Raw genomic sequence first — 27059 nt, 5'->3', positions numbered from 1 at the left:
CACAAGAACGTAGACAATGGCGTGCCGGGGGAGAGGGGAAGGGGAGAGAAAGAAATCGTTTTCAAAAAAGACGGTGTATTTATTCAACTAAACAGAAATCCTCAGAGACATTAACTCCGTAGGTTTTTTCTGGGGGTGGGGGTGGGGAGGACAATCTGTTTGCCTACTCATAAATAAGGATTTGGTGAGCATGTGCGTGTTGTTGGGGGTTGGGGCCAGGAGACAGTGTGGAGACTTTTTTAAGCTTTCATGACTTCCTACCTCTGAGTGGCTGTAACACGTCCTGTCTTCCTCCTCCTGGCACTGTTTGCTTTGACAAAACCTTTCTTTGGGATAGGCCTTGTTAAGGTAACTTTCTTTAAATTGTTGACACTACAGCAATCAAGTAACAAAATCTGTTTAATAGTCATTCGTGTAAGTAGATTTATATAAACAGAAAACAGTTCCATTTTTTTCATTGCCAAGCAAACAGAGCACAAGGACCATCACAATCAGGAGGCTGAGGCCTCCGGGATGAAGGCGTTGCCTTAGGACATGAGCGCCATCTGGAGGATTCATCTGAAACTACAGCGTGGCGGCCAAGGAACCTAATGTTTTCAAGAATTAAGGTACAATTTGTAAACAGGTGGGCAACCAAGGCAGGAACAAACTATCTTCATTCCCATGGCGTGAGCTTCTACTCTTCGAGTTTCCAGTAGGGGACTCCTGAGGATATTTTTACTGAGTGAGGTACTTCCAGAAGAATTGGGAAATGGATCCCTGACATCTAAAGAGTATTAACATTAGGTTCATAAATACAGGTCAGGAAACTCCAGGCAAAAGGGTAGCAGGTGAATATGTCCCCACCTCGCTGTGTCTTGCTCTCCCCTATCCCTGCCCTGGGTAGGGCTTCATACAAACCCATCAAAAGTTTTAATGACAAGAAAATGTAAATGACTGATAGTTTAGTTTTTTCCAGAGCATTTCTATTTTAACAAGTTGAAAGTCTTAGTTAAAAAAACAGAGAGGGCTAACACAGGATTTCCAGTAGATGTCAGCTGTTAGAGGGGCTATGGTGGAGTAGGATAACATCCACCTTTACAAAAAACTTAATTATTCCTTTAAATAAACTAGGTCTATCCTTACTGATACACCTGTTCTCATGAAAATGTTTTAAAGGGGGGTATTTAACCCCTGAAGAGTCAGAGCACTTAAAAATAAGTATCTGTGTTTCCTGTGATTATATATTTCTACTGAGATACTCATATTTTGAGAGCATGTCATAGTCCTTTACCTCAATGCTTCTCAATATCTGTGAAGACCGTTTTAGTTTCTAATTACTTTGACTAATACTTGTATAAATTAAGGATAAAAACGTTATGGCAATGTCTGACAGTTTAGTCTCTGAAATCGTCTTGTCACAGAACATTAGCAGTGTGTAGACTATGAACTGCATTTGAGCATCTCTGCTCTACCTCCTGTTCTCTCTTTAAAAATCCCCAGATTTAACATAAACATCTCTGTCCATTACCACAACAGTTACTTTCATGAGTGTGTTTCATACCTACCTACCTCCTACCTTCTTCTTTCATATCCTACCTCCAACTTAAAAGAACAGTTGTTGAATCAGTAATAAGGAAATTTTCAAACACTTTCTCATCTCCATTTTAAATAGACCCTCCACTTATAATGCACTTCTGCCATTACCATGTTCAACCCGGCTCAGTTTTACCTCAAATTTGCCTAGACACCAGAAGCTTGTATAGGACACTTGGGTAGAATAGAAGTTCAGGCATTTAAGGAGTAACAGGAGAAATCCACTTAAGAAAACACTGTTGCTAACGACATTCTTCCTTTCTTGAGATAAAGACTGCAGAAAGCTTCCATTGAATATGTTTTTCTCTGCTTCCCACTTTCATTTTCGTTTTGCCCAAAACAGGTTGAAAGACGCTTTTGACTGTCGAACAATCTGGCTTTGTGGAGTTTCCTTCATTCACTGTTTTGAAAGCAATGGATTATTTTCTTATCCTGATCCAAAACAGAAAATTCCACATGGCCATATTTTAAGTAAAATGTCCTTACATTTCCATTTATAAGGCACAGGCCCCACACATCTCTCAGAGGGAAGAAAACAAAGATTTGAAGACTAAAAAGTAACCTAATAACAGAGGAGGTTATCAAACTGGAATTAAAACAAACCACTTCCCTATTTAGTAACTCGGGACCTTACACTGACAGGAAATGTATCCTCTGAGGAGGCTTCCACGGCCCTTCCCCCTCTGCAGCCTCCTTCTCGGGGTTAGTGCTGAAGTTCGATCAGAGGACAGAACACATCAACTGCAAACACCACTCCGCAGAAGCTGCGAGGCTGGGATGTTCTCTAGAGAAGCCTTCAGGGACTGTCCCACAGTGAGCACATGTGCTCACCTGTCTGGGGCTTGATTATTTTAGGAGTTCTGCTTTCAGCTGAAGCAGAACTGCCTGCCTGAGGACCCTAAAGTAGGGTGGTGATGTGGGTCCTTCATGGAGCATCATCTATTGAAGAGGCTGGGTCTTGGGTTCCTCTTGAACTCCAGAGCGACCCTTAGAACCAATTTACCCTACCCAGGGCTCTCTAAACATGCTGGTCACCACCTGGAGATTCACTTGAGCAATCTCCAGATCTCCTAGCCTGTAACCCTGCAATCCTCAGGTGGAGAAGAGAAGGGTCCTATGATACCAAAGAATATCCAGGCTGATTGGCTAGGGCTCCTGGCGGCTCTTGGCATTGTACTGTCCAGTACCGTTGACACGAGTATTATATGCAAACAAGTTTCCTAAATGTCCCCAGGGATCCAAGAATTTCCTGGAAGTACGAGTGCCTCTTAGTCCTTTATATTAGTACCATGCAAGGTAGAGATGGGTGTGAAAACCACTTCAGAGAAAACAGGCAGGCAGACGGACATCCTGAGAAAAGGGTCAGTGTTAGAGTGCACAAGAGAGGAGAGGCCAGAAATCAGACGAACTGAATAATTCATTCTAAGGGTTTCACTGAAAGATCTTGAAGATTCTGACTTCTCTACCCTGGACAATCTAAAATCAAATGAAATCGAGTTCTTGGGCCAACTTAATGAATTACCAAAGACCAGTACAGTTGGACAGCCATTCCATTAGTCTGTGGGCCAGCCATCTACTTTCCAATCTAATTTTATTATCCCTTCAGTTCTACCACTTGCTGCTTAAGTCCGTAGTCAAAATTCTGCTACATTTTAGGCATGACACTAGTTCTCCTTAATTCAGTGTCCTGTGAATCTTTCCCTTCCTCTGCCTTGTAAGGCTGTGAGCCAGAGGGAAAAGGGATAGTCCTGTTGTCAACAGCAACAAAACTCATGAATCCTTTGGCTCCCCAAGGCTGCAGCCATGGCACATCCTTGGAAATACATATTAATTTAAACGCCAACCCTTAAAAACAAAAAGTCACTTCTTATTGTTGTTTTCCCAAATCACAGCTGGCCATCTCCACACATGGCCCCACCTGCCAGCTTCAGGAATCTTTCTTAGTCAGTTTGTCCTTGACTTTGTGCCTCAGGAGGGCTGCAGTGGCAGCACTACAGGCCACCAAGAAGAAGAAGGAGAGGCAGGCCATGTGGACAGCCAGGGGACTGTGGCGCTGCAAGAAGATCTCCCGCCTTCCCTGGTAGTCCAGGAGGATGGCCTCCAGCTGGGATAGCGTGCAGATGGACAGAAAGGCATGGAAAATCTGATGCCCATGGCCCACAATGTCACAGGAACCCGGGAAGTACTTCTCAGGCACAGGGCAGGAGAAGAAGTAGGCGCTGACCAAGAAGAAAAGGATCTGGAGGGTGTGGTACCATGCCGCCTGCTCCTGGCAGCTAGCCAGGTGGCAGAGGGCCACGCGGTGTGCCACGGGGCTGATGTCTAGGACGAAGGCCAGGCCTGCTGGCACCACTTGACAGATCTTCCTCATGACTGGATAAGGCCTTCGGTAACGATACTTGGCATAGCAACAGCCAGCGCAAGACAACCAACCGCAGAAGGCAGCCGCTGGCAAGAAGAAAAGCCAGAACCGCTCGTACCAGGCCTGGTCAGAGCTGTAGAAGAAGTGGGCCAAGGCACTGCCATACTGGTAAACGCTCACCCCGACATAGTCCACAAAGTAGAAGGTGTAGTGGGAGAGCTCCGACTTGGACTGCAGCAGGTGGGCCAGAAGGCTGCACGTGAGGTAAGTGATTGAGGACAGAATAAAGAGGAGCAGCGGCAGGGAATGGGTGGAAGCCCATGGCAAAGCCTCAGCCTCAGCAAAGGCCCAGAATCGCAAGAGGACTGCCAGAGCCGCCAGTAAGTGGGTCCAGACATTGACCACCTCGTTATGTTTCTGAAAGAGGCTGAAGAAGTAGTAGCGCCACTCGTGGCCTGTGGGGCGGTAACCGGTGTGGATGTAAGGCTCCCGGAAGAGCTGGGGCACATCCGTCTCTGGGACGGTGCAAGGCATCTTGGGGAGCCCATCTTCCAGGATCTTGGGTAGGCGACGAAGCTGCTGTCCACTGACAGACAAGGTGCTGAGGCGTTCCAGGATGGCAGTTGTCATGGCTGTGGAAGCCTTGACTTAAGTTTCTGCACAGCAAGGTCAGGACAGGAGGGATGCAACCTAAAGAAAATAAAGTAAAATCAGCAAAAGTGCAGTGAGAGAGGGCCTGAGCTAAGACAGGGGAGGAACTAAGGGTAATTTAAACACAACATAGCTTTCCAGTGCAATAGTGAAAACAGGGAATTGCTGATAGCTTCTCTGAGCCTCATTTTCTTCATCTGTTTAGAATGATGGAGTTGAATGTTTACTATTCCAACATTCTAATTCTGTCTGTACTACCCACTACAGTGATGGGTGAAATCAAGTCCTAAAATTTAGGAATTTAGCCATACTTTTGTTTTTGTATTTTTTTTTAAGATTTATTTTTAATTTATTATTTCCCCCCCCCCCCCACTGTCTGCTCTCTGTACCCACTTCACTGTGTGTTCTTCTGTGTCCACTTGCATTCTTGCCAGTGGCACTGGGAAACTGTGTTGCTTTTTGTTGTTGTTGCATCATCTTGCTGCATTCAGCTCTCCGTGTGTGCAGCGTCACTCCTGGGCAGGCTTTTGGGCGGCGTGGCTCTCCTTGCAGGGCATACTCCTTGAGTGTGGGGCTCCCCTACGCAAAAGACATCCCTGCGTGGCACGGCACTCCTTGCACACATCAGCACTGTGCATGGGCTAGCTTACCACACAAGTCAGGAGGCCCTGGGTTTTTGAACCCTGGACCTCCCATATGGTAGGTGGATGCTCTATCAGTTGAGCCAAATCTGCTTCCCAGCCATACTGTTTTTTAATGATATTTATAAGATAAGTAAGGCTACCTTTATAGGCTTTGGGGTCTCCTAGATGTTATTAAAATGTAATTTTAGCCTGGCTCTAATAGCAACAAATAGTGTATTATACTATAAAATATTAAAAATGTAAGTATTGATATTACCTAAACTACCCACCAGTTTCACTGTTAAATCAAAGATCTGGGATAAGCAACTGACTAAACCTCAAAATAAAGACAAAGTAAATGACTTATTAATTAGATCAGTGAAGACCAATATATATTCTGGGAAATATTTTAACAGCCATTAGAAATTAACCATTAGAAATAGCCATTAGAAATAAATGGCCTAAATTTACAATAAAATCTAATTACAAAGATTGTTGTTGATATATATTTTTAAAATTATACTCTGGAAAGTACTTTTGGACTTGCCTCTCCTGGGTAACTAAATCTGTGCTCAATGAATTTCAGGCCTGAAAAATTCCTAACTTTCACTTGGAATTTCTAGATGAAACAGCTGGATGAGGTCAGTGATTAATTCTTAAAACATTTAATAAAATGGCAGTTTTCTGGTATGTAAAATGGAAATGTTAACCACCTTGTTATTTTAATAATATCTAGGAAATAAACAAGACTATCCTTAAAAGCATTTGGGGTTTCTAGATGCTATTAAATATAATCATTAAACCAACTTTAAGAGCATTAAATGTTATAAGTATTATATAAATGCATATAAATATTATAAATATTTACTAACACCTAATCCTGTACTATCCACTAACTTCACTGGTAATTTGAAAATCTGATACAAGCAATCAACTGAACCTCAAACTAAAGGTAAGAAAATGATTTATCAATTAGGTTAATTAAAAAAAATTATAATTTTAAAAATTAGGTTAATAAAGGACAACTGGGTTGGTAAAATTGATGCTGAGTAAAGATTCTTGTAATGGCTTAACAGTTGAACAAAATTAATACATGGTCTAAATTTATTTTACTATAAACTGTAATTGCAATAGTTAGTCTTTATTAAGCTCTGGAAAGTAAGTCACTCTGGACTTGCTTCTTCAAGGTAACTAAATCTGTACTCCTTAACTTTCACTTGGAATTTTTTGTTGAAAGAGCGAGATGAGCACAGTGACTGCAAAATTCCATGTGAAGTTGCTAGAAAAAGAAATGGATTTTGAGCTTATTTCCAGTTACCAGCTCTCCTTATGGGACGCACTCCTTGCGCGTGGGGCTCCCCTACACGGGGGACCCCCCTGCGTGGCAGGGCACTCCTTGCGCACATCAGCACTGCACATGGGCCAGCTCCTCACGGGTCAAGGAGGCCTGGGGTTTGAACCGTGGACCTCCCATGTGGTAGGCAGATGCCCTATTCATTGTGCCAAGTCCGCTTCCCTCCAGTTATCCTCCATACCTTGTATTTCCCAAGTTCTTTTCCTCAGTAAAGTTCAAAACTTGATTTATCTAAATGCCCCCTGCCTCCAGAGACCTCAAGTGGGAGAGATATAGCAAGTGCTGCTCAGGATACCACAGATTTTAAGGAGGAAAATTTAATCTTCCTATTCATGCGCCTTAATATTGAAAGGGGAAAAAATATCTAATCAGGTAAAAAATATAGGGCATAAGAACAAATAAATGTGAAATAAGTTCTGAGACACCTTGAGTCAAACCCTGGTTTTGCCACTTCCAGGATGACCTTGGACAAATTTTTAAACTCTTTAAGCCTCAAATTTCTTCATCTGTAAAATGGGGATAACAATCGTACATATATGGGTGGCGGTGATATTGAAATGAGAGAATCTAAAAATGAAATGTTTAGCACGCTGCCCAGCCATGATAGGTGTGCAGTAAATGTTAAGTACTACTGTTATTTTATTACCTTGAGAGGATGTCTGTGCTAGGTAGTAGGGTATGATACAGAGACCAATAAGATAGGGTCCCTGCTTTAAGGTCAGTGTCCTGGGGGAAACAGACAAGTAGAGGCACATGACAAAATTGTGCCAGAAATGCAGACAAGCGCTGGCTCAGAACCTCTGCAAACCAAAAGAGAAGAGGGCTGGCTGGTCAGGCTTCTCCAAGTGACCCCTGAAATGAGGCTGGAAGGAAAACTCAGAATTCCCAGGAGAAGATGAGGTGGGGAAGAGGTTTCCAGGCAGAAAACAAGGCCAAAGAGCTTATGCCAATATTTGGGGCCTCAAAAGCCGGGAGTGTCTGAGGAGGTGGCACTGGTGTGGTTCTCAGCAGGAGTCCTGAGCTCAACGCCTGAGCCCACCTTCTGTGAGCACATGACCCCCAGCAGCCTCTCCCAGCCTCCAGCCTGAGCTTTGTCATCTGTCAAGTAGAGCTAATGACAGAGAGAAGCTGCCTCCCAGGGCTGATGTAAGGAATAGATGATGTAATGCTTGTAAAGGGTTCAACAAAGCACATGTTCAAAGTCAGCAAGGTTTACCATGATTGTGACCATGGCTGGAAGGAGACGTGGGAGTGGTCAGAGAAAGGCAGGCATTTTGTGCATTCTTCTATGGAGCTGTTTAGCCAGCACCGACCAGACATGAGTACCTACCAGGATTGAAAGGACCATGAACTGTTGCTTAGTACAGGAAGTAAAAGCACCAAGACTAACTACTGAGGAGTTAGCCAGAAGGAGGGAGAGTGGGAGAGAAAAAGAGAATAGTCATGAGAATAGTGTAATTCATCTAAAAACAAACCAAAAAAGGGGAAAATAAGAAAAAGCTGAGCAATGCTTCTGCTCTTACCCAGCAGAGGCCTCCAAGTGCTCTAGATGTAGACTCCTTCAACTGATCTCAGTGGCAGCTGATGATGGGAGCGTGGGAAGGGCAGGGAGGGGTCACGGACCCCCAGGCTGGGGCTGGGAAAAGGGATGACTTGCTGTTAGCTGAGAAGCATATAATCTGGGGGAGCTGGGCATGTTGGAGCTGTGGGGAATTAAAGTGTGCTATTTTCTTTAGATCTGAGCCTCTACTATATCTTGTGAAACAGAAGAGGAAATTAGATAAATATATCAGTCTGATTTCTGGTTGGGAGAAATAGAGGCCAAGTCAGTGGGAGATGAGGCTTCAGAAGATAGAATACCTAAAGACTCCCCAGGAAGCCCCACCTGCCAGCAGTAGGAGACGGTGGATACGTCCACTCCCTCTGGGCATCTATACCAATCGAGACAACTCTGCATCCAGAGTTAAATGAGACATGATCGCACAATTCCTACTCGACTTTGTATCCTATAAAACAGGGAGTCAAGCACACAGCAGGTTCTTGAAAACAAACAGCTGAACTGAAATTCTGAAAACTAACCACTTTGGATTTTACTGTCTGAATGGCCAGAACCAAGCACAGCTCAGACCTGGGAACCAATTAGCACTGTCTATTCCAAGGGAGGAAGGGAAGAATTGGGGCAGGCTCGCTGCTGTCTCCAAAAGCCCATGTCTGCTGGGCTTGGATCTGAAATCCCCAACTTCCTCTCTAACGGCTTTATGCTGACCACTCTTTTCATAAAATTATTTTCTAACTCTTCTTTATGGAAAACACATGAGGAAAAGGCTAATAGAACTGAGAAGCAGAGAGGTACAAGACCAAAAGGATATTAGCTTTAACTTCAAAGGAAAAGGCACACGGGGGGAAAAAAAAAGGCAGAATAATCATTCCTCTGAGGGCAAGGAGACTTGGGGGACATTTTCGGGACTTGGGAATTATCCTGAATGACACTGCAATGACAGATATAGGCCATTTTATATCTTGCCATACCTACAGAATTGTGTGGGAGAGAGTGTAAACTACAATGTAAACTATAATCCATGCTCAGTGGCAGTGCCCCAAAATGAGTTTATTAATTGCAATGAATGTACCATACTAATGAAGGATGTTTGTGTGGGAAAATGTGGGAGGTATGGGGAGTAGGGCATATGGGAATCCCTATATTTTTTTTTTTAATTTTTATTTTTTTATTGACTTTGTAATAATATTACATTAAAAATATATATGTGAGGTCCCATTCAACCCCACCCCCCCACCCCACCTCTCCCCCCCCCCCCAGCAACACTCGTTCCCATCATCATGACACATCCATTGGATTTGGTAAGTACATCTTTGGGCACCTCTGCACCTCATAGTCAATGGTCCACATCATGGCCCATACTCTCCTCCATTCCATCCAGTGGGCCCTGTGAGGATTTACAATGTCCGGTGATTGCCTCTGAAGCACCATCCAGGGCAGCTCCATGTCCCAAAGACGCCTCCACCTCTCATCTCTTCCTGCCTTACCCCATACCCATCAGCCACCATGTCCACTTTTCCCAATCCAATGCCACCTCTTCTATGTGGACATTGGATTGGTTGTGTCCATTGCACCTCTATGTCAAGAGGAGGCTCAGATTCCACATGGATGCTGGATGCAATCCTCCCACTTTCAGTTGTAATCACTCTAGGCTCCATGGTGTGGTGGTTGTCCTTCTTCAACTCCATCTTAGCTGAGTGTGGTGAGTCCAATAAATCAGATTGTAGGTGCTGGAGTCTGTTGAGGCTCAGGACCTGGCCATCACATTGTCAGTCCAGAGATTCAAATCCCCTAAATATATCTTAAACCCCAACATTAACTGCACCTCCAGCACATTAGCATGAAAGTCTTATAAAGGAAGATCCCATCTGAGTCCAGATTCATCACACATAAACACCATTTCCAAAGAGGGGCCATCTGACCTGGTAGTTAACCCCATCGGCCATGACCATAACTCCCATGGGTCTCTTTAGCCCTCAAAGGAACCAATATCTGGGGGTTGTATCTGCTTTATCTGTCTCTCTGACTCTGCTCAGTTGTGCATGAGGGCAATCCCTCTGCCAGCCTCCAGACTCTTTTTTAGAAACTCGTAGCCATATAAACTCATTTCTCCTTTCCATTTCCCCCTTACTTTAGGTCAAACAGCATTTTAAAGTCATGTTATTTTATGTAGACAGGGATATTCTGCTGATCCGCATTGAACCTTCCGTATAAGGTTATTTTCCAGTTGCATCATCAGTTGGTAGTTAGGAATCCCTATATTTTTAAAGTAACATTTATGTAATCTAAGTATCTTTTAAACAAAAAAAATATTTTTTTTAATGATGTGCTGTTTTTAAGGCTCTTTAAAATGCAGCTACCCCAGTCTGAAAGTCTCTTTAATAACTCCACCCTGTGGCATGTGCAACTCAACTCCCACAGAGGGACTGCAGTCCAGGGAAGCCACCACCATGGCCAGGAACTCAGAAAATGATCCCTTTTTCCCTCCACAAGGAGGGGGTTGCAAAACCCGATCTGTGTTTGAAAAGGACTTAAATTTCCCTTTGGAAACCCAGGGTCATGAAAAATTTTACACCTGTTGTCAGAAAGACGGAGGGTTATTTCTTTGTCCTTTCTTTAGCACACCCACTTATTCCCCTGCCAGGAAATTCTCCCCTTGTCCAAAGACAGCCATCACGGCCACAGAGATGTTAGTAAATGATTGTTCTTTTTATTATTATTAACTCCAGAAGCCAGTGGAGTCTGAGCACCCTCACTTTCACCAAGTCAGAGTGGACAGTGCTTCCAGAAACAGACTTCAAAGGACCACCTGTAGGCCTGTTTTGGAGGAAACCACGTATTGATGTCATGATGGTGGTGCAAGCACACACCTCCTGTTCTTCCTTAGTGGCTGCTCAAGTAAGGTCCTTCCTCATTCCTGACCTCTGTCCCCATGTACTCCTAGCTAAGCTGATATGGCCATCAGCTGGCCAAGAAGCTACCTGAGAATGATCTCCTTTGCATACGGTACACATTCTGGAGCTATCCAACTCCTCTGATAAAATTTAAATCTTTTTTAAGAATCAACTAGGTAAGCGCTTAATAACTGATCAATCAGAAAGCTTTTTCAGAGAAAGAATTATCTGCTTAACATTAGTTCAAGCTATAAAGGCCAGAGAGACAGGACAAAATAAGACTCCTTTTCTCAAGCGGCTTACGAGGGGAGACATACTTCATGAACATCAACCAGCACCACCCGCATAATCAAGTGTAGAGGAGAGTGATATAGCAATAGGTCTCTACAGAACCGAGGATGCTTGAGGCACACTTGGGCAGCCATGGGAAAAATGAAACTTGGGCTACGCCTGGAAGGCTGGATAGGTCTGAGACAAGTGAAGGGGTGAGGAGTGGGGCGTTCCAAGGAAAGGGCAAAATATGAGCAAAGGAATGATGTGTCTTCTTCTTGAGTCCATGAGCAGAGGGGCTGTCAAGGAGTAGTGGGGAAGCGAGTAGGGTACGTGCAGTGGTATTAGTGGATGGAGTTTAGATTTGATGTTGCAGAAGAAGATGGAACGTTTTTCTCTCTTGAAGCTGTTAGATCATTTTAATCCTTATCTCACCTGAGCTCTCTGCAGGTTTCACACCTCTGACCAATGTTTCCTCTCTTGACTTACGTGACACTATCGTCTCTGGCCCCTCCTCGATCTTCTTCTCCCACCCCTTGTCAACTGCAGTGGCCCCAGGTTCCAGGAGCAAGGTGCCTTGTTCAGGTGTACTTCTCTCACGCCCTTGGCTTCAGCTAGCACCCCTACCAGATTATACCCAAATATGAGGTTTGGATTCAGATATTCCACAGCTCTGAATGTGTCCATCGGAATGTCCCCCAGGCACCTCAAACTCAACATCTCCAAACATCAACTCTGGCCCAGACTTGACCAGTCCCCTACATCTAGGCCTGCTGATTTATCTAGACATTTCTCGACTCCATTAGTCCTTTCCTTTTCTAATGCTCTCCCTTATTTCAGGCCTTCACTGTTAAAAAAACAGCAGCCTCATACCTCACCTCTCTTCTCCAAGTAATGTTTTCCCTGCCTCACACCCCCAATTCCTTATTCTCCTCACCACTTCAGACTGATAATTTAAAAAGGAAAATATGATTGCCACTCCTCTCCTGGAAATCCTTTAATGGTTCACCATTGATTGTTTTCAACACAAACTTGAAATCCTTACCATGCAAACAAGGCCCTTTTTCAGCTGACCTCAATTAACCACTCCAGCCTCCTCTCCCTGAGCTCTTCCCCCAGGCCTGACTCTTTAAGGAAAGTTCTTCTGAAGCCCCACCCTCCACCCCCATGCTCTTTCTGCCCTTTGTATTTCTGCACAAGAGGATCCCTTTCTCGAAAATCCTTCCGTCCCCTCATGCCTCTCCTAAGCACAGTACCCTCTGCCCAGCCAACTTCAGTTCATCTTCAAGATCTGCCAGCCAGGAAGCCTTCCTTAACCCCAGCCCGGGCTAGGGCTCTCTCCAGCTCCCCTTGTACCTGGGCTGGCTTCCTTCAGTAGCTTTTCTTCTGGGGCCCTGATCACTGGTTTGTTCCACTGATTTCCCCATTAGCCATCAGCTCCTTTAAGGGTAGGGACTATGTAGATGTGGAAATCCCCATGTCTAAAATAGTATCCTGGCACTTGGGAGATACTCAACAGAGGCACAGAGATTAAGTAATTTGTCCAGGGCTACACAGTAAGTGGCAGAGCCAGCGTGCAAACTCAAGCAGTTAGCCCTAGAGTCTTAGCCAGGAACTATATGACCCTCAAAAAATGCACTCTAAACACAGACATATTATTATGATATGCAACTTCAGATATACTCTTCTAACATTGCTTTGCTCCATTTACAGAGATAATCTGCAGTTGGCCTGACAAAATCAATCACTACTTATAAAAAAAGCTCAGTTCTTTTCCACTGAGTTTATTTGTAAATGAGGCTCACATACTCTGCAAGAACAGACACATGCTTCCCACAAAACCTGAGTGCAATCTATCACACAATTCAAGCAGGTCTGTAACCCAAATAAAAGTGGTCAAAAACCTGATGGACCTCTCTCATCTTAAAGAGACATGTAACAAGCATGGCTGGCCTTGCAGAGTCAGTGCAGTGCCGTATAGCCATTGTAAACCTGAAGACTGAATTAAAGACATGTAACGAGCATGACTGGCCTTGCAGAGTCAGTGCAGTGCCATATAGCCATCGTAAACCTGAAGACTGAATTCATTTAGCCTGTTGGTGGAAAGCACATAGACATTGAGAACAGTCAATGAATTCTGCAACACATGTAATGTGCTAGCTATAAAGCCTCTCCCATAATAACAAAGAGCAAAATTAAAGGCCCCATACTTGGGAAACTGACATAGTTTGGTACTGAGGACATTTTCTCTGGTACCTAAATAGAAGCACTCCAAAGCAATGATACTCTCTGATCTATTACAAGGACCCTACGTGAACCTACCACAAACGTGGACTAGTTGATTTCCTGCAAAGAGCACTGCACCAGGAGTTAGAAGTCTTGACTTTCTGTGCCAGTTCAAACCCCATTTAGGTAGTTTGAAGCAAATCGTTCAACCTTTGTATATCTCAGGTTTCTTGTCCATAAAATGGGGTGTAATCTCTGCAAGCTCTAATACTGTGGAATTCAGTAATTCATCTGGGCTACGTTTTGCTTTGTGCTGAACATCAAGCTAGGGACTGAAATCAGCAAGCAGATCCTGTGGCATTACCTCGTGTCACAGTGAGCAGGAACAACACAGATGGCAGGAAGATGGCCTGCTGGTTGTTGGACAGAGAACAAAAGAGGGGCAATTCTCATTACACAGGGCAGAAGAAATGCTTCCGGAACCCATGGAAGCTCTGCCTTCCACATCACTGCATCACCATAAATGGCTGAGAAAGAACAGCAGCCAAAATGCCAACTTGGTATTCATTTGTAAGTTCTGGAACTGTGCTTTTGAGCGAAGCCTTTGGTCTAATCAGAGACGGCGGTGGAGCTGTGAACAGCCACAGGCGCCTCTGGGCTCTCCACAGTCATCCATCAAGTGGGAGAGAGTGGGCCCACACTGATCTTGGTGGCCACGACTGCCAAGTCTCATTATCGCTCTTTATAAAGTCCTATTTTAAAGAGAGGCACCACGAGCAGAATCCTATTATTAGCAGAGACAATTTTAACATGGACTCAGATTCACCAACAGTCAATGCATTTTCCCCCTAACTCTAACAAAGCCTAACAAAGAGCTATCTTGCTATCCAAAAAATGGGTGATCTATTTAAATACAGTACAATAAATCTATGTAATAGAACACTATTCACATATCACAAATAATTAGCTAGATATATTTACATATATTGTTATAGAAAGATGGCAGGATATATATGTTAAGTGCCACTGTTAATTCACTGTAGTCTCCCCTGCACTTAGAGAACAGTGATTAGCACATAGATCCTCAAGGGATTTGTTGAATAAATAAGTGAATGAGACATTTTTACAAAAGAAAAGCAAATGAACAAAAAGCATGTATCCCATTTTTGTAAATGTAGAAGCATGATGGCACAGAAAAAGTATGGAAGTGCATATAATCAAAACATTAACACAGATTGCTAAATGGTAGGATTATGGGGAACTTTATTTTTCTTCTGGGGTAGGTACTATCGTTATAGTACTTTCTTTTGTTGTTTTTTTTTTTATTTTTCATTTTTTATTTTTCTTTATGATGTAGCACTTTTTAGTAACAAAGTTATTGCTATTCTGCAAATATAAATGTTTGACAGAAATATACAATAAGTTAAACACTGTAGCAGTTTGATATAGTTATGAATTCCAAAAATACATGTTGGTTATGTTTGTAATCTGGTCTATTATTGGGCTTGATTGAGTTATGATTAGGGTTTTAATTGGGTCACATCTTTAGGGCATTGAGTCCCCAACCCAGAAAAAAGGGCTGGCAAAGAACAGATTTGAGGGTTTCTGATTTTGAACTTTTGATGTTGGAGTTTGATGCTGAAGACCTGGGAAGTCAGCACACAGAGGAGAGAGAAGCCAGCCCCAGGAAGAAAGGAACCTTGAAGCCAGAGTAAAGCAAGCCCCAGGAACACAGGAACTCAGGAAGCCTGAACCCTCTTAGACATGAGCAGCCATCTTGCTCCTAATAGACTTTGGTGAGGGAAGTAATTTATGCTTTATGGCCTGGTATCTGTAAGCTCCTACCCAAATAAATACCCTTTATAAAAACCAACCAATTTCTGGTATTTTGCTTTAGCACTCCTTTGGCTGACTAATACAAACATGATTAATTTTTAAAATGGATACTAAGACACCCACCCAAAACACCCCAGAATTCTAAAGGAATACATATATACTCACATTATTCTGTGGATTTTGAGCTCCACTAGTTAGCATACCCTACTAATATTAAGTTATCATTAGGAATAATCTAACTATACTTGCCATAACTGTAAGCTAATGGTCATGGGAGATAAACTAGACTGGGGGGAAAATGTAACATCTACGGTTAACGCAGCAATCAAGTTCTCTTAGATTGGAAAGCCAGTCTATACGATATTTTCAGAATACTTTTCCCACAGCACACAAACCCAATGGCCTTACTAAGCGAGTGGCCATGTGGGTCCAGGGCATGGCTGAACCCTGCCTCTAATAAAAGTGAGGCACACCTGAGTGCCACGGATGTGCCAGGGTGCTCAGCTTCTGAAAATCCTTTCATTTGCAGCTCCCTATCATGTAAATAGGAGGAAAAAGAAAGGACCTTAATTTGTTGCCATGCCCCGCTGGGGAAGATGAGAGAAATGCCATTTCCTCCAAGGGCCTTTTTCTCTATCCCTACTGGAATCCTGTAGCAGGAATTCCTGAATTTTAAAAAATTGTCACCACTTTATCTCCCACAGTTCACCTCAGCTCCTCACCTGAGCAGGCACTATTTTCAAAACGCATTATTACAGATATCAAATGAATCTTTCACAAGTAATATTATCTGTGATTCATCTTTTGTGGGGACAATTTGGAGGAGCTGAGAACAGTTAAAAGGAGAAGACATTTCAGAGAAGCAGTCTAAGGAAGGAGGTCAGTCAACTGATCAACTGGGTGTGATCATTATTCCTTCAGAGACTTCTTGTTTGGGTAAAGGTAAAACTCTGCTGTCTGAAATTCACGTTAATTAAAACCGAGGGACAAGAGTCTCCCAGGACCACTGGCTTCATTAGCTGTGGTTTGGCTGCAGTTACAGTGTCTCTGTTAGATCTAGCCTCCAGCCAGCAGGAAGCTTCACTGGAGACCCACAAACCTGCTGGGACGAAGGCCAGCTCGGGTGAACCCCAAAGAGAGCTGCAGATTTCCACTTGCAGGAAATCAATCTTAGGAATGTACTTTCCATGGCAGAAGATTCTGATAAATTAAGCCAGGGTTGAGGTACCATGTAAAAATTGCCGTGTTTCCTTGCGATTAAAAATTAGCCCTTGCGCATGGAATACTTAGTCTTTTTTGCTACAGAGAATCAAGCAAGTCACTTCATTCTTCCTTTCTCCTTAGAGATCCTCAAGGCCTTAGTTCATTTCCACATGGGCCATGAAGCCTTCTCCAAACCATCTTGATGTCTTTTCTCTCTGAACATTCATCTACCAATTCCACATGTTTTGATCAGCCGAATATCCATGACTTCACAGCTGTGTGTGCACACCTTGCCTCCCCTGGCCTACTTGGGTTGCAAGCTCCTGGAAAGAGGAGCACTGACTCAGCCTTTATTTTTCCTAGCAGCAAATTATCAAAGGTGCCCCAGAATGTGTCAATAGATAACTGTTCAAAGACAAAGTGAATCAGACTCTCCTTTGCCTTTCTCCACTTCTAAAAGCAAGAATCAGTGAGATCTTAGGTAATGAAAATGCTGAGTATTTTTCAAAAGGAAACAAAATTTCAGTTGGCTGTTGATCTGTGTGGGGTTCATCTACTTGGGAGGTATACATAACAATATCTAAATTGCTAACGGAATTTCCAGTCACCAGCTCACTTTTGGAATAACTCCTCCTACCATTGATACTTTGTGCTCAAGAATGCCTAAGCAGAAGTGGAAAAAAAAATAAAGAATGCCTAGGCAGAGATGTAGTGAAAAGGAGAGGCCAGGCAGGGGAAAAAAAAAAAAAAAAAAAAGACGGAAAATAACACTGGAGCAGGAGTTGAGCCCTACTTGTTTGTTTGCTTGTTTGTTTAAATTCCTGCTGCACAGGAATCCACAGGAAAAAAGGCAGAACAGACTGTCCTGGTTCCCTAAACAAGCCACACACTTGAAATCCCCAATGCTGCTGGACCCCTCCATGCCTGACAAAACTTGCTTCTCTCTAAAATTGGGGCTTAAAACGCAACCCTACTCTGAAGATTTGCAACAGCCTTAAGTAGAATTAATCACATCCTGTTACAACCCCTTAGCATTATGCTGTAACTGACTCTACATGTGTCTTCCTTTACATTAAATTGTGAAATTCATTGAAATGCATAAGGAAGTTAAAGACTTTTTAAAGAGATTTTAGTTTATGCTACTTGACTGTGAGAATAACTGAAGCACAGAGAATTTAAGTGACCTATTAAGGCCCTAAACCAAAGAGGCACTAAGGTGTGGACAGATCCCACTGCTTCTGACTCCTCTGTCCCAAGAGTCCAGTCAACTGTGTCTCAGTAAAAGAAAACCAGGAACAGGAAAGGAAGAGCAAGGTGAGAAGGGGGTGTCTGTCTGCCTCTGAGCTGGTGACAGACTGCAGTAGTCCTGGCTCGCTGCAACGTCCTCGGGGTGTCAGGCAGAGCCTCTCTACCAGGACATTCCATGAGGGCTCCTCTAAGGGAACCCCTGAAAAACCCTCTCCACTTCTCAGGGAGGCCTCTCCTACAATTGGAAGTAGTAATTTATAATCAGTAGTTGGTCCTGTTAAAAATGAGTAGCTCTTCCATAGAGAAGCTATGCTCAAAAAGTTAACCTACACAATTCAGATCATTAACTATCACACAACTACAGCTTTCATTTCTGCTATACTACAATGACTCATCAGCCTAGTTTGCAAGTTCTACCAGGAGAGTGATAATTTATCTTTCAGAATTACTTTGGCTCCAACATCTCCCATCTGAAATTCCCACTCCCTGATCACAACACTCCTGACCTCCACTTGGCTGTCCCCCACACCTGCTGCACATCCTCTTTGGGCTCCTCATGACCTCCAGTCCCCGGTCCCTTCTTATCTCTTAGTTTCCTAGCCTCATTTTGGCACCACTACCATCCCAGCTATCTCATTCCTACCCTGGCCAGGACTCTGCACCCGTTCTTTCCACCCCTTCCTTCCTGCCCAGCCTTTGCTGAATCTGCATAGCCCAACCTTGAGTTTTACCTAATTTTCTTTTTTCCTTACCAGGTACAAGTATATTGCTAAAGAAAGTCATAAAACACTATGAGACTATTATAAATTCATGCCTTTTCACCTTGACCAAGATTTCACTCTATCCTTAAACACTGTACGTTCAAAACCAAACAATTCCTGACCAATCTTCTAGTCACCAAGCCTTGGAATCAGTGTGATTTCAAATCCCAGTCATAAAATCCTTTTCATTAAAAAAACAAAACAAAAACTGTAGCATATCTAAAACCTGTTCCTTCTTTCCTTTTCCCTTTTGCCCTGCCCCAGCTACACCATGGTAACAAATTCCTAACTGATCTCGGATCCCCCAGCCTCTAGCCTCAATTCTATTTTATGTGATGTGCCCAAAGCTCAGCTTTGACTCTGACCACCTCTAGTGGTCTCTCTTCTCTACCAACCAAAGCTCACATTCCTGAGCCTGGCACTTAGGAGCTTTCTGTGACTTGGCCCTAATCTGCTTATTCAAACATCACCCGCCACTTGATTTCATGGGGAACGAAGTAGAGTAAACAGAATAGAAAATGTCCCAGTGCGCCCCACATTTTAAGGATGGGTATGGTCATGAAACTACTGCTCTCTAAAGTAAAAAATATTTCTTATCAAAGGTCATGTTAAAATTGGAAAAATTTACACCATTTGCTATTTCCTAAACATGCACTTTGACTTTCTCCCTTTGTTTCAAAATTATTAGGTATTTCAATAGAGGATAACAGGACAAACAACTGTCAAATCTTGACATATATTTGCTTCCAATCATATGTAATTTTATGGAATACAACTGAAACCCAGGCTCCTATGAGCACACATGCCTTCCCTCTCTCCCTAGCAGCAGCCACTATGTACTGAATTTGCTATTTTTCATTTCCACTGATGTTTTCCCATGAAAAGGTTACAAAATTATAAAATTTTATATGGCAAAATAAATACACAAAAGGACATATACAGAAACAATGTATCTATTATTTTGGATATTTTTAACCTTTATACGAACTTTGAACAAAATATTCTGCATTTTTCTTTCACTTAATATGTTTCCAGATCTTTCCATATTAATTGCTACATAAATCTCCAGTCAATTCATTTTTCCTCTGCTGAATAATTTCCACTGGGTCATTACACCACAATTTTTTTTCCCATCCTCCTGTGGATGGCCATCTACGTTGTTTCCAGCTATTTGGTATTACAGACGAGACTACACTGCACAGCCTTGTTCATGCCTCCTTTGCCCAGGTGGTGCCTTTTTCCTAGAATGCCCTCCTCTCTATTGCTACCTCAGAAAGCTTCATCCACCTCGAGGCACCTCTTAGATGCTGACTCTCCCATATTTTCCAATTGAGTCAAAGAGGTATCTCCCTCTGTCCACTCTCCTGCAGCCTTCATTTTTTATCACTCGAATGATACTGCTGTTGGGAAGTGGATGTGGCTCAAGTGATAGGGCCTCCGCCTACCATATGGGAGGACTTAGACTCGATCCCTGGGGCCTCCTGGTGAAAAAGAAGAGAAAGCGTGCCTGTGCAGTGAGCTAGTGCCCACATGGTGAGCCAAGTGCCCATGCAGCGAGGTGAGTGCCTGTGTGGGTGCCCGTGTGGCCAGCCAGTACCCATGCAGCAAAGCCAAGTGTCCACACGGTGAACCAGTGTCCACGCAAGTGAGTCACGCAGCAAGATGATAACACAACAAAAGAGAGAGGAAGGGAAGAGAGTCAAGGTAAAGCGATGAAGAAACCAGGAAATGAGGTGGCACAATTGACAGGAAACCTCTCTCCATATCAGAAGTTCCCAGGATCAAATCCCAGTAAATCCTAGAGAAGAAAGATGAGAAGAGAAGACAAAAAGAGAAATAGATACAGAAGATCACACAGTGAATGGACATAGACAGCAAAAACAGCAAGGCGGGGGAGGGGAAGGAAAAATAAATCTGGAAAAAAAAAAATGATACTATTGCATGCACCCTTGTCCTGTGGCTGTTTGGGCAGCTTCTTATACTCCTGTCAGGCTGTAAGCATCTTGTGGGCCTGGACTGGGTCATGTGGCATTAAATCTCTCTCCTCCCCAGTCAGAACCTAGCATAGGTATTTGTCAAAAAGTAGACCCTCAGGGAAGTGAATATAGCTCAAGTGATAGAGCTTCTGCATACCATATGGGATGACCTAGGTTCGATCTCTGGGGCCTCCTGGTGAAAACGAAGAAGAGAAAGCATGCCCACGTGGTGAGCCAGTGCCTCATGCAAGTGAGTCATGCAGCAAGATGATGACACATCAGAAGAGAGACAAGGGGAGAATCAAGGTGAAGTGCAGCAGAGACCAGGAACCGAGCTGGCACAATTGACAGGGAACCTCTCTCTACATCAGGTGTCTACAGGATCGAATCCCGGTGAATCCTAGAGGAGAGAAAATGAGAAGAGAAGACAACACAGACAGCAAAAACAGCAGGAGGAAGGAGGGGAAGGGGGGGGGGAATAAATAAATACATAAATAAATCTTAAAAAAAAAAAGAGTAGATCCTCAATATATTTCAATTGAGTCCAGTGAGCTTTTCTTCTAATGGCTATTACTTTCCCACATATGACTATTTCACCACAGGGGTAGAGAGAAGCCTGTTTCTTTCATTAACACTGTATATTTGGAGAAATGAAGCTACAGGAGGACACTCTGACCCTATAACCAGCTGGGACTAACGTCATCATAGGTAGTGGCCTATGCTTTAAGGATCAAAGAAAAAGGCTCCCTCCACTCTTTATTGTCAAAGCACCCAAGATACTACAACATTTATGCCAATAATTTTATAAGATATTTATTCAGAACTAAAAGAAATCAGACATTGAGAGATAAAAATGTGGCAAAAAATGTCCAAGCATGGTCTGTACTGTTTCAATCAACCAAAGCTTACTGCATCAGGTGGAACAGACTTAAAAGAGGGAATCAGTTCCTCCTCCCCCACCTAGCCTCTGTCCTTAGCAATTTATTCTACAACTTTAGATGGGGAAGAGATTCACACACAGCCCCGGGTGTTCTGAATGGCTTCTAACGTAGCCTCATAACCCTTGGCCAGGGGATGGGTTGGTGGAGGGGCAAAGTTTCTGTCCATCCACAGATGTTCATCTGCCCATCATGAGGGGGCAGGGGAAGACTCCTTCCTGATTCATGCTCATTATGTTTCTTTTTTATTAGAACTTTAAAAGTGAAGGTAAAAAGTGAGATGTAGAAAATCAGTTCAAGAATCCAATGCCACAAACCTTTTTTACTTTTTACATGAGTACAAAGTATTGGCTTAAATGATGGTAAGTTGATATGTGTTTATACCTGCCTCATAAATTACTTATAAAGCATGTCCAGGTAGCAGGATTTTTCTAAGCAGCTCCCTATTCAATGCAATATGACCTATCAGATAGAAAATAATAGCAACCATTACTCTTGAGCTGCCTACCCTCCCTAGCAATGGGTTGAAAGAAAGGTCAGCCAAGACCTAAAAACGCTAGTCCTATGAATTTTTTAAAACTCAGAAATGAATATTTTTCTCTTGACTCCTCAGGCTAAACAACAACGTGCAGAGTTAGTAGTAACTGAAAACTCAAACTTGGCTTTTGCTTCTAGGTTACAGAGTTTGATTTTAGAAAGGGCCAAGCACAGAACAACCATTTCTTTTCACTGTAACATAACCGCAAGTTTCAGATGGCATCTGATTATAATCTGTGCAAGTGCCACCTGAGTACCTGGATTGTTTTTCCAATGAAGTTGAAATCATCCAGGTCCGCAATTTCGACATCAGCTGCCCACCGCCTAAACCTTACAGATACACACCACCGGTCTCTGCCTTGGCTTTGCTGTACATCACCCCTGGGCCCTGGAAGAGTCAAGCACAGCTGATGACAGCAGCCAAGAGGAAAGCAATTCCTCTCAGTGCTTGCTCAAATCTCACCTTCTTACGGGGGATTCCTGACCACCTATTGATTTAATACAGCACTTGCCCACTTACTGGTACTCCAGAGCCTCTTACTCTGCTCTACTTTCTTTGTTTTCTGTAGCACTTATCATCTTCTGAATTAATGTTATGTTTATTACCTGGCTTTCTCAGTCCCACATCAGTCCAGAATATAAGCCCCATCAGCAGAGGGATCTTTGTCTATTTTGTACAACGATATATTCCCTGCATCTAACAAACAGCACCTGGAACATACTAATTGAATGCATAAGTAAAAGAAAGAAATACTGTAAGTACACTAGTCTAGTTCTTGCCTTGTTTCTATGTTAAAATCTCAATCTGGCCTTGGTCATAATTATATATCTATATATATAATTTAAATATTACCTTTATTCAAAAGCAATTTAGGGCCCTTAGAAAGCAATTATCCCTTTAACAAATATTTGCTGAGGGACTACTATATACTCTTATTCTTCTTCTGAAGCACATGGAGTTTAGTTTTTTGGTGAGCTGACAAAAAATCCATAGGAAAACCAAGGAGAGAATCTGCAGTACAGAGAAAACTTAGTGATCATCTTAAGTGGGGTATATCCCCATGATAATCTCTGTTTAGCTGTATGAAAGATTCTTCAAAATGAATGTGATAAAAAGATTCTCTGCCCCTCCTCAACTAAACCTGCTTCTGCTCCACTGCTCCTTATTCCGATCTCAGTAAATGGCAGCATTTAGATGCTCAAGCCAGAAACTAGGAGTCATCTTTAATTTTTCTCTCTTCTTCATTCCCTGCTCCTTTTTATCCAGTTGCCAATAATTATTATAATGACTCACATATATTGACCAATTACTATATGCTAGGCGCTGTTCTAAGTTCTTTGCATGTATTAACTATGAAATGGGAGCTATTATTTTCAGCTATTGTGCAGATGATGAAAAAGGTTAAGTCCTTCCCTGACTCATAGTTACCCATCCAGGAAGTGGTGGAGCCAGAATTTGTACCCAGGTAGTCTGGCTCCGGAGTCCATGCGCTGAACTTCTATGCTATTCAGGAAATGCTTTCTGTTTCAATATCATTGACTGAACATCATTCTAAAATGCACTTTCCTAAATGTGTAGGTGAATATAAATCTGGGAATTCAGAATTGTCTGGGTCCTTCGTCTCCTGGATATAAACGATTACTACGCAGCTTAGCTAATGGTGGTACTTATGGTCAACACTGGACAGCATCTACGGGGATCCTAGGACCTCCCTGGGAAGCTGCTTTTAAACAAAAATTCCAACAGGGCCTTATTTTCCTGAGTTTTGATAGAAATCAAAGTGGAATATGTCGGTAAGGGTGAGTTTAATCGGAGGTTTTCATTTATCAGGTATGTTGCAGTAGAGACACTATCAATATCAGCAAGACACTTCCATTATAAACACCATAACAATTCTGACAATTTTTTCTTCTTTGAGGTTTTATTGCTCTTGGAGGCAAAGTGAACTGGAAGACAGAAGGCCCAAGTCCTACTCTCATCAAATTAAATGAATTACGTACTTAAACCACAATCCTTCTGGGAACCAGGAGCACCATCTGTAAATTGAGAAGAATAGTAAAGACCAATGACTTGAGATTTATGAATCAAAGTTTAAAAACTGAATGTGCAGCTACAAGCATAAAAGAAGATGATTACCAGTCCAGAAAGCTTATTCAGTGGCTAACAGTCAACACTATGTAAATTCACAATCAAGTGAACATTCAAATAAGAGGCATTTTAAAGCCGAAAGGGTGCATTTTAAAGTCCCCAGGGTACCTTTAGAAAACAAAGGATACAGTACCATCTAGAAGCTGTACCAGCCAGAAGCTATTCCGAGAAAGTACTAGCTATTTGGGCAAGTTCCTTAGAACTTATAGGCTAGGGAGAGACAAGCACTTAATGTTACCAGAAAATTCAAGGTCAGCACTTGCAGTTTCATTTTCATGCCTCAGAGCGCCCTTCCACAAAGGATTATAGTATCTACTGAAAAGTTGCATTCATCCTCCAACTGGCTGTTCCAGCCTCACCCACCACTCATCTCTCCCCAGAGAATTTCATTATTTCAGACATTCCCAAATAACAAATGCAAACAACAATTACTGATCTCTTTTCATATAACATCCAAAAAGAAAAAAGAAAAAAGTAAACAAAAAGAATAATAGTATGCCACAAACAATGCAGCCAAAACATGATTTTAAAATATGCATTACTAAATGAAAGCACACATATAATGGGGGCAGGGGTGGGGGGGAGCCCTAAAGCTACCTGAATTTACAAATTACCTTTTAAATACCTGGACAATCTAACCCTTTGCCTAATTTCTATGCTTTTTTCCTCCTCCCCCTCCCCTTCCCCTGCCTCCCTCCAGTAACCAGCTAAGACTTCTGAAATGGAACAGCACCTCTGCCTGTCCTTGATGGTAAATCAGAGCATTCCAAAATGAGCCTTGGTCTGGCTTTCCTTGCAAACAAAATGTACCATTGATTAAAACAACAACAAAGAAAACCGTGTGCACGTGCGCACACTCGGCTCTTAACCCAGACTGCAGCCTGGCACCCTCTGTCAGTCTTCCTGAGGACAGCCAGGCCTGGAGCAGCAGCAGCATCTGCCTGCTCAGGGTAAAGCAGGTGCTAGTGAGTTCTGGGGGCTACTGACTAGCCTAAGCCTTTCCTGCCACCCAGGACATTATCTATAATATGGTCCTGAATATTTAAAACACCGGTCACCTGTTGCTTCCTAGGCCTTAATATCCTCCACATTTCCTTGACCGTAAAGAGAACTGTTAGTAAGCTGAGAGAGTGAGTTACTTAGAGCCAGGCACTTACCAAGTGTCTTGCTTCCCATCTTATTAAACTACACTGAATCCCAATTCCACTGACTACTGCTGTTACACCAGATTAGGAACTCCTTAAGGACAGGCTCTGCACTTCAATTTCCTGTGTATTCCCCTTGGGCATGAAGCATTCCATTGTCCTATAAAAAGAATGTCTTCACTTTGCCTTACTGACTTACCAACCAATCTACAAACCCACTGAAGAAACCACTTAATGGTTGACAAGGGAGAGTCGTGGCCTTGAAGTCCTCCTTGCACCAGCAGCTTTTAAAACTTCGTACCCCTTGTTATTTGCTTTCCAGAAAGGGTTTAGCATCCTCAGGGAATAACACTTCCTTCCCCTCACTTTGATCTGGTTCTTGGTGAAAGAGAACAGCTCCCTAGCTGGTAGGGACCTCATGGCTGTTGGCAGAAAGCCTCTCAGATGTTTGTGTAGAAAGGGCTTGTAAGACAATTCAGGCACAGCAAATCAGCCTCAACCGTGGTGCCAACCCCTACCACATGGAGGAGGGCACTGAGTGGTGGTCGAGACCTAGGCTAAGCTGTGAGGGAGAGGTGCTATGATGGATTTACAAGATCTGAAAGGCTCATGAGGGAGCCGAGGCACAGAGCCATGATCTGATGTCCCTGGCTGACTCAACTATAAAGATTAAGTGACTTGCAGTCCAGTGTTTTTCCCTCTAGACTTTTTTTTTTCAAATTCCCCCCCACGCCACTGGCTCGTTGTCTGCTCTCTCTGTCCATTTGCTGTGTATTCCTCTCTGTCTGCTTGTATTCTCATTAGGCGGTTCCAGGAACTAATCCTGGTACCTTCTGGAGTGGGAGAGAGGCTATTACTCTCTTGCGCCACCTCTGCTCCCTATTCTGCTACGTCTTCTTATTTTCTCTCCTCTTTGTCTCTTGTTGCATCATCTTGCTGTGCCAGCTCTCTGCATCAGCCAGCACTCCTGCCAGCACACTTTTGACTTTCTTGTGTGGGTTGGCATTCCCACGCAGGGTGGCACTCCTGCATGGGGTGACATTCCCTGCATTAGCCAGCACTCCACATCGGCCAGCTCATTGCGTTGGCCAGCTCACCCTCACCAGGAGGCCCTGGACATCAAACCCTGGACCTCCCATATGGTAGACAGGAGCCCAGATGGTTGAACCACATCCATTTCCCCCCCACTAGACTTTTAAAAAGGTACAAGTTGTATCAATAATGAGAAAATATTTAAAAATATTTGCAGCAACAAATGTTAAAAAAAAAAATAGTGTTCCTAAAAAGAACACTGAGCTCCTTGCTGGTATGTCCCATAGAGGGCCAAAGGCATAATTTCTAGGAACTTCTTCAGCTCATCCTGACAAATATCACCTTTTAGCGCTCCACAGATGAGAGGATTAAAGAGGAGCTGGCACTCCTCCAGCGGTGATGGGGCTTTTGTGATGGGACTAGATAGGTAAGGAGAAAAGGGAAAGAAACTGAGGGTTGAGAATCAAACTAATGTCAGTGATCCCAACAAGAAAGGAAATTATTCAGCGGAAAAGTCAATGTGATGCCTGCTTTGACAGAAAAATGAAGAACCGATTTCTTGAACTTGAACTAGCACAGCTCTCTTGGGTCAATTAATCAATAGTATTAACTTGCTTTCTGCTCTGCCCTTCACACTGTGATGGACCAAGTGTGGTGCTGTTAAGGCAAGAGGGATGGTTCCTTTCGTGGATGGTTTATAAAATCCCTCCTCTGAGGGGCC

At 43.1% G+C, this 27059-nt stretch overlaps 1 protein-coding gene across 5 annotated transcripts in view; it reads right to left on the bottom strand.

Moving 5' to 3' along the window:
* Positions 1–381: 381 nt before the first annotated feature.
* Positions 382–27059, bottom strand: part of PAQR8 (progestin and adipoQ receptor family member 8) — a 38847-nt gene continuing 12169 nt past the window's right edge. For 2 of the 5 annotated variants that reach the window (XM_071218520.1, XM_071218522.1), the window contains 2 exons: positions 7782–7891; positions 382–4627 (listed from right to left, as the gene is read on the bottom strand). In XM_071218520.1, the coding sequence (XP_071074621.1) occupies positions 3503–4567 (1065 nt within the window). In that variant the 5' untranslated portion in view covers positions 4568–4627; positions 7782–7891 and the 3' untranslated portion in view covers positions 382–3502. Of the gene's footprint in view, positions 4628–7781; positions 7955–8088; positions 8202–20694; positions 20938–27059 lie in introns of those variants that run through there. The other 3 variants (XM_058306878.1, XM_071218521.1, XM_058306876.1) reach the window with 3 other exon arrangements.

The sequence above is a fragment of the Dasypus novemcinctus genome, chromosome 11 (genome assembly GCF_030445035.2).
Source record: "Dasypus novemcinctus isolate mDasNov1 chromosome 11, mDasNov1.1.hap2, whole genome shotgun sequence".
Classification (NCBI taxonomy): domain Eukaryota; kingdom Metazoa; phylum Chordata; class Mammalia; order Cingulata; family Dasypodidae; genus Dasypus; species Dasypus novemcinctus.
Note: the sequence above shows the minus strand (reverse complement) of the source record. Positions and strands in the feature narration are given on the sequence as shown.